This window comes from Dreissena polymorpha, chromosome 5, assembly GCF_020536995.1.
Source record: "Dreissena polymorpha isolate Duluth1 chromosome 5, UMN_Dpol_1.0, whole genome shotgun sequence".
NCBI lineage: Eukaryota > Metazoa > Mollusca > Bivalvia > Myida > Dreissenidae > Dreissena > Dreissena polymorpha.
The window spans coordinates 89,853,218-89,867,966 of record NC_068359.1 but is presented as its reverse complement, the minus strand read 5'-3'; the positions used below and the strand labels follow the sequence as shown (position 1 = coordinate 89,867,966).

The 14,749-nt window shown below is 32.0% G+C and overlaps 1 protein-coding gene and 1 non-coding gene across 3 annotated transcripts in view; one reads left to right on the top strand and one right to left on the bottom strand.

The window, feature by feature from the left end:
* Window positions 1-14,749, top strand: part of LOC127881727 (uncharacterized protein CXorf38 homolog) — a 54,739-nt gene that overhangs the window by 28,047 nt on the left and 11,943 nt on the right. Inside the window, exons 3-4 of one of the 2 annotated variants that reach the window (XM_052429809.1) lie at window positions 11,137-11,295; window positions 11,896-12,160. In XM_052429809.1, the coding sequence (XP_052285769.1) occupies window positions 11,137-11,295; window positions 11,896-12,160 (424 nt within the window). Of the gene's footprint in view, window positions 1-11,136; window positions 11,296-11,895; window positions 12,486-14,749 lie in introns of those variants that run through there. The other variant, XM_052429810.1, reaches the window with a different exon arrangement.
* On the bottom strand, window positions 8,689-8,770 carry Trnas-uga (transfer RNA serine (anticodon UGA)). Its single transcript has one exon. It is a non-coding gene; the product is annotated as a tRNA-Ser (tRNA).

The following is a 14,749-nucleotide window of genomic DNA, read 5'->3' as shown; positions in this document are numbered from 1 at the left end:
CCTTCTAGGTTGTTGGTTGTTCTAGGACCGTGTGTGCTGAAATGGTTCCATACTTCCTTCTCGCCTTCGATCCAGTGTTCAGTAACATAGTCGGTAAACGTCTCTACTGCTGCGGGAAGGTCCAAATCTCCTACGTCTGTGACGTCCATGAATAAGACGTCTGGTTGAAGGATCAGATCTATCTGCGCGCACTCTCTCACCAGAGCTTCGAATAACCGTCTGTATACTTCCACTGACTTTCCTGGTAGTAGGGCGAACATAACAGGGTACATGTGTCCGTCTACGAAAGTATGCCAGGTGTAGAGCTGGTAGAATTGGTCAGGGCAAGTGTAGAATGTTCCGTCACCGTAAACAGTTCTCGCAGCACACAGGTTCTGTAGATTCGAGTCTGTGGCAAAGACAAGAAATCTCTGGTCGTCTCCCTCGTCTATGAGTAGGAATCGCTGACCCGTAGACGTCTGTGTCCATTCTCCATCAAGGCGGATATCCTGTCTGTTTTTCGGGAGTGGAGGTCTGGATTTACTTCTTTGGCGGTACAACTGTGCCTTACAGCCTTCATATGTTGGTAAGTTCACAACCAGCGATGCGGTGTCTTGATTCCAATCACGGGTTCGAAGCGCAGTTAACTCTTCCTTGTAGATTGCGGGAACTGGTGTCGTTTCTTCTCGGCATCGTTTCCGTATCTTCTGCATCACTCTGTTTGAGTCTACTTCTAATGGATTTCCCTCGTGTGTATGGTGTCCACTGTTTCCAATGAGGATTCCTTCTCTAGTAGTCGCCCTTGACGGACATTTACGCACAGCACACGTCCAATATACTCGATCATCTCGTCTGCTTTTAACCTGTAATCGAAACAACATACATGTATATTACAATAATTATGAATGAAAATCACCGGAAAATCTGTATTGAATCATAAAGCATAATTCGATTACATACATCAATCTTTAGCGTAATCTCTTCTCTGCAGTGTTTCCCCTTTTTAAACACCCCTTCTGAATAAAGACTCTATATACTTTCATTTGACGGCAGACTAACAATATTGTCCATGTTTTAAAGAAATATTACAATAATTATGAATGAAAATCACAGGAAAATCTGTATTGAATCATAAAGCATAATTCGATTACATACATCAATCTTTAGCGTAATCTCTTCTCTGCAGTGTTTCCCCTTTTTAAACATACCTTCTGAATAAAGACTCTATATACTTTCATTTGACGGCAGACTAACAATATTGTCCATGTTTTAAAGAAGATGAGTATATACTTACAACAAATCTGTAACCGTCAAGCAAAAGGCTCGACGTTTATTAGGAACCAAATCAACGTAAATGTTTACTTTTATTATTACGGCAGACTAACATTATATTCCCCATGTTTTAAAGTCGTTGAGTAAACCAATATTAATACTTACTACAAATCTGAAACCGTGAAGCACAAGGCTCATCCCTCCATGTTTATTAGGAACAAAATCAACGTGAAGTTGTGCATTTGCCATGTTTTCTGATCTGCAGTTAGGTAGGTTTGTTACGGCTTAAATACTATCAACGGCTAATTTTTATACTTTGATCGATTAATTTATTAAACAATTGTGTGTTTATGTGACAAACAAAAAATATATAATTATCGTTTTACACTTTGATCGTAGTTAATCAAAGTAATACTTTAATTATGTTTATAGATTTATTAAACAATTGTGTGTTTATGTGACAAACAAATAATATATAATTATCGTTTTATACTTTGATCGTAGTTAATCAAAATAATACTTTAATTATGTTTATAACGCATGCATGTTTGTCCAGTTCTGGTATTACTGTTAAGTGTTTGAAGTGTAATTCGTGAACCGACCTATTACTTTACCCTTCTTACCCCTCTTCACACCTACATAAAGGGTGTATTGGTTTTTTAAATGTGGGACAATTGAGACGACACCATTTCACAGTTAACAGTGAAAATTATTGATCTTTTTCACTGATAATTTTTACTGTTTGAAACAGTGAAATATCAGTTTTAATTCACTGATATTTCTCTATAAACCACCGGAAAACATAAAATAAATATTAAGTATTTAGAATTCAGTTAAGTTAAGTTAAGGTACCGGTATATGTACTGTAGACACACTCTGTTATCGTAACATATTCATCACAATCCCTGTGATCATAAACAAATAAGCATTAGAATATAAATGAAATTAAATACTAAAAAATGGTGTATTGCTTTTTTGCTGTTGCTAGTTATTTAAAGAGCAGCAAACGCTTGTACATATAAATTAAACTTATATTCAATGGGTAGCAAGTTTTAAGATTTGAAGTTTATCTGAATTTGTAACACAAATATCTATATGTTGGCTTTAGATCTTTTAAAGGCAGCAGAACAACAAAGCTGTTGCAGTTGCCTGATTGTGCTTGAATAGTTGTGATTGCTGTTGTTGCATTTATAAAACAATTAATTTGCATTTCCCCATTCTCTCACAATATATTGGAATACCATACACCATATTGTATCATAATATTTTTAATCAGCTGACTGATAAGTGGCCTTGAAAGATTTCAATAATGAGAAATCAACACAATTTACTTTATTTATTTTATATTTGTTTTCATATTATCATTTATATTTTAGGGAAATTTAAGTTGTGTCAATTTTTATTTTGTATTTTACTAATGGTTCAAATAATTTAAATATAAACTGCTTTTAATATATACCGTGATTATTCTAAGTTTCCGGACACTTAAAATATTTTTTTGTGTCCAAATATTTAGATACGAAAAATATTTGTTCAAATACGAGTGTCCGAAAATTTTAAGACAGGTATGTTATGTTCGTTGGTTATTGAAAAAGAAATAATACATCAATGTTCAATAATTGTATTTTGTTGTACTATTCGTTCTCTGCTTTAAAATAGAAACAACTTCACATCTTTGCAATCACTTGAAATAATAAATAAAAAGTAAAAACATTTGACATTTGGCTATCTTAATACGATATAATGTCAAACGCTGTTCGAATAAACCTTTGTTTATTACAGGTTTAGATGGTAATTTACCAAACACGCAAATGTAAAGGCCCATTGCCATCAGGCATAGATCTGCAGGTTTTGTTACTTTAATCCGGTTGTAAAAATGCATGATCGAAGGGTCAACCGATAAGGCCAAAATCTGGTAAAATATCGCTGTATATTTTACTGTCTCGAAATTTAGAGTATTAACTTATAAACAAAGACCCGTTTGTCCAAAATAATTTTTTGGCTAAAAAATGAGATGTCCGAAAATGTAAAATGTCCTAACATTTAGAGAAATTATGGTATTTTTTTATGGTAGTAAATGCACATAAAAACAACATACATGAACTTGACAATTTGTACATAACCCATAAACAACATAATGCAATTGTAAATTTTAAAAAGGCCTAGGGTTCAAGTAAATCGAATCTCTTAAGTTATTAACTGAATGTGTTAGATTTTAACAGGGTAATTGGCAATTTAACATTTCACACGTTCCTTTTAATTGGGTCGTACCCGTGATAAATCCCTTTTATATAGCGGTGATATTTGATATTTCTGTTGTTATGAAATACACGAAACAGTCAATTATATGTAACAGTTAATTTATTCGACAGCTGTCGATGATGCACAGACACATTCAATTTGAACACATATATTGATTAGAACTACCAACACCCATACATTATCTCAGTTGTTATTTGCAAAATATTCTACATGAAGGTGCTCGCATGGTAAAAATAGTTTATAACTTTATTCGTTCGCAAGTGTTTATTTCAATAATTATGTGACATACGTATTGTACAGGTGTTTGTTTTGTTATAATACCACTTATGACGATGACGTTGATAGTATGACACAGTATGCCTGAAGAAGATATATATGCATATACACGTATCAATATGTTTATGAGTTGCACTCATTCAATACGAGTAGCTGTTAGTTTGTCATACAAACACCATTATTATTGGAATGCAAAAATTGACCAAATTGTGTCTCTAGCAACTGATATAACTTATAAATATTTTGAGCGACATTTTGAGCTAAAACTATGCTAATTTAAGTCGGAATATTTAAGTCTTATAAACTTTTAGTTATCCCAAAGAATTTCTTCGCAATGTTTGTTCTTATTTAAATCTTATTTAAATCGCTGCGAACGAAGCATCAAGTTATATTTTAATTAATTGAAATTTATCTTTAATGTGTGTCATGATATAAAATGAGATCAACCTGAATTAAATGTACAAAGTAGCGGTATGAAAGCGTCTGTGGTTATTCTGTAATAAATTATGTGAATGTTGCTCTGGTATTAGTATGCACAATCATAACGCTCGTGATGGTGATATTATTATAACGAAAAGGATATAATTTAATGATATTGTTGTTGTCCATGGTAATGATGATGCTATATACTAGGTTTTTAATAAGCTAGCTAATTTCAAATAAGATACAAAAATATCAAATCCCCAACTAGTCAGTTAGCTATAGTATCGTTTTCATCTCAGTGCATTATTAATTAAAGGCCTAGTTTATCTGTAAATTCTCGCCCCGTGTGGTGGTCCAGTCGGCGTATTGGCAGTAATACACGGTATATTCGTCCACAATCTCTTATCGAAAACTTGTCTCTCTGGTGACTGAAAAAAGTCTGTGTATGATATAACAACAACAACAACAACAATAGCATTTATTAGCTTTTAAGCATTATAATTGCCTTTTAGCCAAATACAAATATACACAAGAGTGGTGACATCGATAATAATTATTAAAATTAAGTTATGGTAAAAGTTTATAAAGATTTGACTGATTCATAACATATGATTTGTTTCTTTGAGTTTAACATCGATGACGGCAGTTTCAAGGAAAAATAATTAGATAAATAAAAACAAAGATTTCACTGACATGTGATATTTTCCTTTATCAATGACAACGATAATTGCTAATAAACATAATGAGATAAGGAATACACTGTTTAACATCAAATTCTGAGAAAAATAATATATTTAAGATGAACTCATTTCTATCTAAATTTGTCCTCAAACAATTCGTATTACATATATATATATATATAAATATATATGCTTGATAAGATGACTTTAAATATGTTTTTTATATCTTTGTTTATTGGGCATAGTAATACAAAATAATATTCACTTTCTACGACATTAAGATTGCATACTTTACATTTTCTGTGATCCCGAGCACTATTGCGGTTTCGACATCGTTCTATTTCTAATCTATGTGATGATAGGCGTAATTGAGCTAGTGCTATATAAATTGTTTCGCTGTGATTATGTCGAGATATTGTTCTGTATTAAACGTGTTCTTGATGCTACAGTATGTATTTAGTCTTGATGAATTATTGAGTTCACTGTACCAGTTTTGTTTGTAATAAACAAATAAACGTTGTTTAATTAGATTGTAAGTGTATGTCTGTTTAGAATTTTCTGTCAGGGTTTCTTGTTCAGTCCTGACACAAGTTAAAGTAACATTACTTCTCAAAATCAACGAAAACTGCGTACAATATTTCGTAAAATAAACTTAACAAATTAAAAATCAGTGTTCCTTATGGCAATTGCCGAAATTTCAACGCCAGATGTGGTCTGGTAAAATAGATGTGTAAAGATACAAAATGCTCGTTGTTTTTCCATTTTATTTTCCCGCAACGATATCTATTCATACGACACATGAACACTACCATGGTGTTCGTGTGTCATATGAATAGATATATTCGCGGGAAATTAAAATGGAATTAATTGTGGTCACAAATAAATAAAAACGAGCATTTTGTATCTACAAAAATCTATGTAATCATACCACACCCAGCGTTGAAATTGTGGCTTTTGCTATAAGGAACACTGATTGTTTAGGTGTTAACTTTATTTTACGAAATGCTTTACGATTTTTTTTTTAATTTGAGCGTTATGAGACTTTAAACCTAAGTGATCTAGTTCTGATTTGATTTGATAAGCACAATTTCGTTTGTTGTACGTTATGTTTTGATTTGCATCATTGTATAATAATGTTTACGCTATTTTTATAAGACTATCATTTGAACATGATATTATTTTAAACTAATATTCAAATATATGTAATTTTCGTATGAGAGATAAAGGGTATCGTCCTATTTCGCCATACAGTGATGATAAATTTGTTGATTTGTTGCTACTGCTACTGCTACTGCAACTGCTTCTGCTACTGCTACTGCTACTGTTACTGCTACTGTTACTGCTACTGCTACCACTAATGCTACTGCTCGTATGCCAACTTTACAACAACAGCAACCACTACTACACCGACTTTTACTACACCGACAACTGCTACTGTTACTGCTTCTGCTACTGCTACTGAAACCGCTATCGCTACTGCTACTGCTCGTATGCCCGCTCGATTACAACAGCAACCACTACTATACAGACTTTTACTTCACCGACAACTGCTACTACTACTGCTGTTAATGATGATGGTGAGGATGGTGGGGATGATGGTGATAGTGATGATGGTGATGATGATGATAATGTTGGTTGTGGTGATGATGATTATTATTATTATTATTATTATTATTACTATTATTACTCTTATTATTATTATTATTATTATTATTATTATTATTATTATTATTATTATTATTATTATCATTATTATTATTATTATTATTATTATCATTATTATTTTGTTGGCATTTCCAAAGTTTATCTGGCTTAAGAAATTGTAAAAAAATCAAATCGGACAAAAAATCCCACGGGGAAAAAATCCCCACAGGAAGAACAATATCCAGGTAATGTTTGCTTTTTTTTGATCCCACGATTAAACACATTTAAATCGCGTTATTTGATGATATGTAGTGTTTCCGGAAGTTTCATAAATAAATCAAAATAAGAAACAAATCAAAGGGGATTTGTGTTCCAAAAAAATAGGATTGTTTTCTATCAAAGAAAATTAAACGTTAATGAGCACAAATGCTTTTACTGTGCTTAAAATCGATAACATAGCAAAAGCAAATGTTTTTTTCCGTGGATAAAAATCCCATGGGAAAAAAACAAAAATATCCTTTGGAAAAAAAGATTCAATGGGAAAATGCAAATATCCCATGGAAAAACAACATTTGCAGATTAATATCATAGTGAAAAAAACGCATTTTTTCGCAAATATAATCAATGATGAATCAAGACTTGTATCGCAAGCTTTGTCTCAATGAAACAAATCTGTAAGAAAAGGCATGCTTGAGTTTGCAAAAGTTTGGTTTCGAAAAGATTTTTCCGGTGGCCGTTTCTTATCAATCAAGATCATTATACGTACTGACTCAAAAATATATTGCCTTCTTACTGAAATACATTTGAGCGATAATGCAGATTCTACTTCCTAATATATGATAATTTAAAGGCATACGAAACTTCAATTTCTCTGATTTTTGAGTTGAATTTCATCTTTGCAAAAATTAATTTAAAGATTCTAAAGGGATTCATTTAATGCATGAATTTAACTTGTATTGTTTGAATGAATTTTGGTTTGTTCGGATTTTAAAAATACAGTCCCATTTTGATATACAACTTATGAGGCCGTTTTAAAATAAGACTTTTGAATATAAAATTAATGGCAAATAACAACGTTCATCACCCTTACTATTATTAGTGTGGATGGTGTATACATTTAAGGGCTTTGCGTCTTTTTAAAATTATTTTAATACTTTCAAGTCAATGTCTTAAAAGTCAGCTTTTACAACAAAGAGGCAGTTTTGCTTAATTGTCGCATAGTATTTGTTTTTAAATGTTTCAAAACAAAAGATGTACACGGGAAGGGAGTTGGGGACTTTTCCTTATATGGCTGTAGTAAAACCTTGAATATGCTTGCTGTCATTTGATTTGTTTTCCGATCTATATGAAACTGGCTCAGAATTTGTTTTTAATGATATCTTTGCCGAGTTCTAGAATGGTTTCAACTTATTGAACAACTGGCAAAAAGGGATTGGGCATTTTTTCTAGCATAATTCCATTTAAGGTAGCGCACCATAATGGGCACCTATCCAAATGTAATCTAATGTATTATTGTCTTAATCAGAATTATTTCACTAAACTACATGCACATTTTTAGGTTGGCTTTTCTTCCCAAAAAAATTATACTGATTAGTTCAATACCACTTTCACGCTCGGCTTTTGTCCAGTTTATGTGCACCCCTGGGGTATAATAAAGTTCCATAACTCATCCAGATTCACAAAAAGGACATGCAGTTGGTGTCTACAAATGCAGTTAAGGTGTTTAAAGTTTAAACAAGATGAAATAAGTATTCTTTTACAGACATTATTTTTTATAACGTGTTATCTGTGGAAGAGCGTCATGAAATGTAAGTGGTTTCATCCAAATAGAAATTGGATTGGTTAAAAAACATAAAACTCAACATAGTATTATTTAAGGAATATTTTGTACTTAGTTTTTATAGATACACTATAAACAACAAAACTACCAAGAAGTAGAGAGATTTACCGTTTATTTTTTTAAATAAAAAGGCAACATGCATGATTCGTATTTCAGCAGTAAATCAGCCAATTTAGCCATAACGTTGATTTAATTTTAAAAATTGAAGAATGTGCATACACATTGCATCATATTTAACATTAAAATTAGCTTATATGCTATATTAAATCAAATTACGTTAGAAAAGAAATAAAACGCGGCGCAAAAAGTTTTCGTTGTCGGCAGGATTCGAACCTGCGCGGGAAGATCCCAAAAGATTTCAAGTCTATCGCCTAAACCACTAGGCCATGGCAACATTACACAGGCTCTTCAATCTTCGAAGACGTCGCGGGAAATCATTATGGGTGCGCTACCTTAAACGGGCCTTTTCACGTTTGGGTAAATTGACAAAATTGAAAAAAAGGTTGTTTCAGATTCGCAAATTTTCGTTTTAGTTATGATATTTGTGAGAAAACACTAATACTGAACATTAACCATGCTCTAAAATAGCCATTATACGCATCTGTTGACGATTTAAAAACCCGAAAAGTATAAAGCGTTGCAACGCCAAACGAATTAATAATTCGGAGAGTTCTGTTGTTGTCGTGATATTTTTTGAATCTACGAGGATTTGTTATATGAAATATAAAATACACCTATCGTTATATCCGGAAGGATGGCCGAGTGGTCTAAGTGGGAGACTTTTTACTCCAGGACTCCAGGGGTTAGTGGTTCGAGCCCTGATGAGGGTTACCTTTTTTATTTTTTAAATTTTATTCTTGATTTGTTACTGGAGCTTTTTATATCCAATGTTAACATTTATCAATATAAAGCATTTAATGACAATCTTCAAAACATGCCAAAATCTGTTAAAAGGCCCCTTTAAGCCTTATGGAAAATCTTAATTCACACTTTTTGTGCAAAAACATGTTCCATGATCAGAACAATTGTTTTAATTTACATCTCAGCTTGGTTCGAAAGTGGTTAAACGGTAGGTACGAATCTACATTCTAAGTTTCACCTGTCATATTGCCCCCAAAATCAAGGTTACACACTGGTCAGTGTCAAATAAGGAAATGACAGGTTGATTTATATATCAGGCAAATCTTGCTTTAATATTCTCAAAGAAAAGAGGGAAATTTTATATTCAAAATGCATTGTATATACTTATGGTTTATGCTGCACATTTGTAAAATAGTTTATAGACTAGTCTAGGTTTTAAAAAGCAAATGGTATTTTAATGTATGAAGAATATAATTGACGAGTGTAAATAAAACCACATAGTCTTAGATACAACACCTAATTTTAATAGAAGTAAGTTTTAACTATGAGGCATTAATTTGATAGTCAATAATTGTTAATGTATATAATAATATAGTCTCTTATAAATCATATTATGATTGGTCACATTCATGTTACTGTGCTTTGTATATGCATTTTAATTGTAAATGTATTGCGAATGAGACTTTAATAAAACAGTGCATGTTTTTTTTATATAAGCGTAGTTTTGAAACAAAAGTGGAATGTAAGGGCATCAGAACTGTGTTGGCACATGTATTGGTATTACAGATTTTCTAGATTAGGATTTGTAAAATGAAAAATAAATTTATTTAGTAAAAGTCAAATACACCCTGGTTAACATTAGGGTATTAAATAAATAAGCGACCAGTTGTGTATACGCGAGACAGCATATATACATGGAATTACAACACACAGCATTACGTAAATGTTGATTGTAAATTCTTACACAAATTATATTGTTTGGTTGTAAACAATTGGTCATTATGCAATTTGTTCCTAATGTTGAACGGTGTAAAGATGGCTTCTGAAAATGTCAACGAGAGCAATCTTTTTTCTAAACTTACAGTCGAATATCCAATAATACACGCGTTTTCATATTATAATGTCAATCAATAATAATTCTTATTGGTCATCTATACATATTATGTTAAGTATGGTGTACAAACTTTAATTGGTATTACCAGACCCAGTGATTTTGCATTTAATTTAGAAAATTAAAACAGCCATTATCAGCTATGAAAATTTAAAGGCTTTTACATTGGCCAATATTCCATTAAACTCTGTTGACTCACAGTCATTTTATCTGTATCAAAGTAAATAAAGTTGTCGACGTATGCAATAAGTGCAACTATATCAACGTCTATTTTTTGCTCATGTACATGCACATTGAAAGCGATTAAGCAACAAGTTCTTTCTTTCTTGTTAGAGATAATTCACTGAACATTAAGCATCCACGTAAAAACGTGTGTACTAAAAACAATGTGAGCATATTCTTGAAAAGTATAACAGTTTACACACAAAAAACATTACTGGTTATGAGTCCAGGTCTATACATGTTACATATTTCAATTAAAATATTTTTTCTCATGTAAAATTTGTTTTGATACATGCTTGAATTATGACCGTTAGGTTGCCGGTTTATTTTTTTTTTGTAAATGGATTGAATGCCTCAGGGATGATTTATTGGACTACGACCTAACATTTTCTTAAATACTAGCAAATGTTAGTATGTGCCAATAATAATACTTTTATAGTTTAATTTTGTAGATGTTTAAAAGTATTCTTAACAACATTTCAAAGATACATGCTTTTCATATACACGTTGTCATGACCACATCAGGCAATACGTATATAAAGTACACATGTTTCGCGTCTTTATAGGCACGAGAAATTGGTAGAACTGTTCGTCATTCGTCCCAGTGTAAAGTGACCGACGCAGATCTCCAGGACATCTTCACAACACTGACTAATCTGCTTAGTGACCAAACGTGTCTAACACATGACGTCACTGCACGGGACGCTGTGAAGAAACTGGCAGAGGTATAAGATATTGTTCAGTAACCAACCTTTTTGTTTTATACGTTGGTATTCGAAAAATAACGAAATTGAGGGCCCAACTAGACTTTTATATAGCAATAAAACAGTTAAATACAAAGGATTTGCACGAAATACCTAAAAGATGTTTATTTATCGCTATAATTAATTTAACGTCACATAAACAGTACAATTCGACAATGAGTTTCGGATTATAACTTTAAATATACGTGTTTGAAAATGCACTAATGTTCTTAATATGAAGAGTGCAGATATAATGTTGAAATTGACACATAACTTCTCGAACTATGTTTTTTTTCAAAGTAAACTCCTAGATTATCTGCTCCAGTTATCATTATCCACGGTGATGTGTATTTTATCTGATCGTTGAGTTCACATAAATAACCTTAGCTTAAATGAGAAATTAAGTATCAGGCATTTTTAACTACTGAAATAAAATTGCTGTAAAATGAAGAAAAAACATGACACTAATTACAATTACAATACTTCTTCATACAGTTGTACATACTGGTTTTATGTAATACTTGCTGAATGATTAATATGATTTAATTTTTTCACATTTTAAAAATATTTTATCCAATACAGCTGCAAAAGGACGCAATAAAGATAACCACGGAGGAAATGATTCATTTGCTAGTCGCTGCAAACGATACACTAAAAAAAATTCAAAATATTGCTGATCAATCTCAGAATGAGATGCAGATGTACCTTGAACAGTGTAAACAGGATCTAAATACACACACGGACATATGTAAACAGGAACTTGATGACCATACTGCCAAACGTATAATTGCTATGGATGAACATGCCAGCAAGACTTTGGAATCGACCTATGAGCAATCTAGTAAAGGTATTTCTTATTTTGTGTTCGCTGTAAGTTTTCTATTAATAACTCCGAATGCATATTCCGGATAATTAATCACGTTTGTGAAACCCTATACTACATCTCAGTTTGCATAGTTAGTTAATCGCATGTTTGATAACAAACTATTTACAGAAATGTTTGTAAGTATGTTTGCTCATAGTTTGAGGATTGAAAACAATTTTACGATAATGAACGCTATGCGCAAACATAAAAAAACATTCGTATATAGTGTTGTCTTTTGAAAATTCAGTTATACGTATAATACTCGTGCATAAGATTTCCTCTTAGCGGAATTGTAAAGTATCGCGCATTTAACCTTACTACAAAAATAAACAAAATTCAAACACCATTTACCCAATATTTCCCTTGTTAATTCCATGAAATGTTCTGGTCATGTAAAAAGAACAAGCTTAAAGGACAGCACACAACGCAATTTCAGTTCTTAATGTTTGTTAGAGTATTCCAGAGTCATAAAACAGGATTATATAGACACACAGGTCTACAGAATTAAACAAGGATACGGATCAGTAACTTGTTTAGGTGATTTAATTACAGACAAAAAAACGTTTTTAGAGATGCAAAAAGTTAGAAGTTCCAAAAATTCTGTCGAGCAAAATCAGAAAATATTTCTGACTAATTTTAACACTGGTTTAGTCATGAAAGTCGGTTGCTTTTGGTGATCGTTTTGTGAGCCGAAAGCGTAAACAATATATTTATACCACATGCAGTTGAAAGTTAAAGTAATAATTGCACCCCGAGGAGATTCTTTTCAACTTCATTAAATTCAATGACATATATCATTAATCTATTAATATTTACAAAGTAAAGCACTATTCCCTTCATCAATAGTATTGTTATTGAATACCGGTATTGAGGGACACTTTTGTAATCTTTAACGTAGGTATTTACAACGTAAAAGTACACATAATATGTTGATGGATTAGCAAAGCGTGCCCGTTTATTTCCGAATTTAAGCATCACACGCGTTTGAAATTTTAAGTGATACATGTACGTTGTTGATTTTACTGGTAGACCGATTTAAAAAAAAACTACGATAGACGTTTGTAGCTTCTTAAAAAAATATGTCAAGCCACATAACCATAATTTCACCGTGAATAACGGTCAACAGTATGCCTAACCACTAGGTAAAACATGTATATACACACAACAGATTCAAAGAGACTACATACACGCAGATATTCTTTTGAACTTGCAAAGGTATATGTATGGATCGTGAAATAACTTTGAATATTTTTTTTTGAAAACTCGCCCACTTTTGAGCATTCTTTTTTAAATATGAGTTTGATTAATCTATTTAAGCTTAGTATTTTGCAATAACAATAAAATTAACGGCATTAAATACTACTTTCTAATTTTAAACGTACATCAAATATAAAATGAGACCAATTATTATTCAGTGTTCCCGCAGGTATGCAACGTATGATTGCAGGCTGACATTTAACGGTTTATGTTTTAATATTTGTCTGCAACAATACGATGATTGACTGTTTGCACAATAATGCGCCTCTGAACTTTGTTCTTTATAGGATACCAATATACATTTAACGGAAAAAGTGCGCCATGCAATCAGATATGACACATTCATATACTCGTACATTTATTGACCAATGAGTAATTAAAAGCTTTTATGATCACCGTTTGTCCGTTCTTCGCCATTCGAGAGTAATCAACATTTTACTTGAGTGCCCAGTTTGTGAACAAACATGGCTAGAATATTATTTCCAATTTTATTTCCGGGTTGTAAAACAAGACAACACGGTAGAATTGAAGAAACAGCTAATGAACACCAAATAGTCAAATATTCAACAAAATCACCACGAAACCTCCTCAGAGCGTTGTTCCTTATGATATCTCGACCGAGTTAAAATTATTAATAGTATGTACTGAAAGAGTCTTGTATTGCAAAACTTTCACAAACGTGTCATAAATCAATGCCTTTGCGATTTGGCTAATTGACCAGTGGTTAATTTGGTTATAATTCAACTTACATTGCTAGTTTATTTTGTATTACAAAACACGTATTGCAGTATTCTTGTGTAAAATGTAGTTTTTTTTTTATCAAAGTGTTGTTTGTGGGCACGCGATTGTGAGTACAAAAGAATATGGGATTTTGTCCGAAAGATCTTCATTCGTTTAAATTTTAGTATATCATGTATTTTAGATATACACGACGAATTTCATTAGGAAGTAGAAATGTGCGTACATAATTAAGATCATTTTTTTTGTGTTTTTCATGAGACACTAATACCTACATTTGAAGATCTGGAGTGGTTAATCTTTATCTTTATTTAGATCTTTAGGTTCTAGATTTGAGTCCACGCACAGGAGCGTGTTAAATTATTGCCTCTAAAGGGGCCTTTTCACAGATTTTGGCATGTTTTGAAGTTTGTCCTTAAATGCTTTATATTGATTAATCTTAATATTGGCTATAAAAAGCTCCAGTAACAAATCAAGAATAATATTTTTTAAAAAGAAATAAAGGTAACCCTAAGCAGGGCTCGAACCACTGACCCCTGGAGTCCTGGAGTAAAAAGTCTCCCACTTAGACCACTC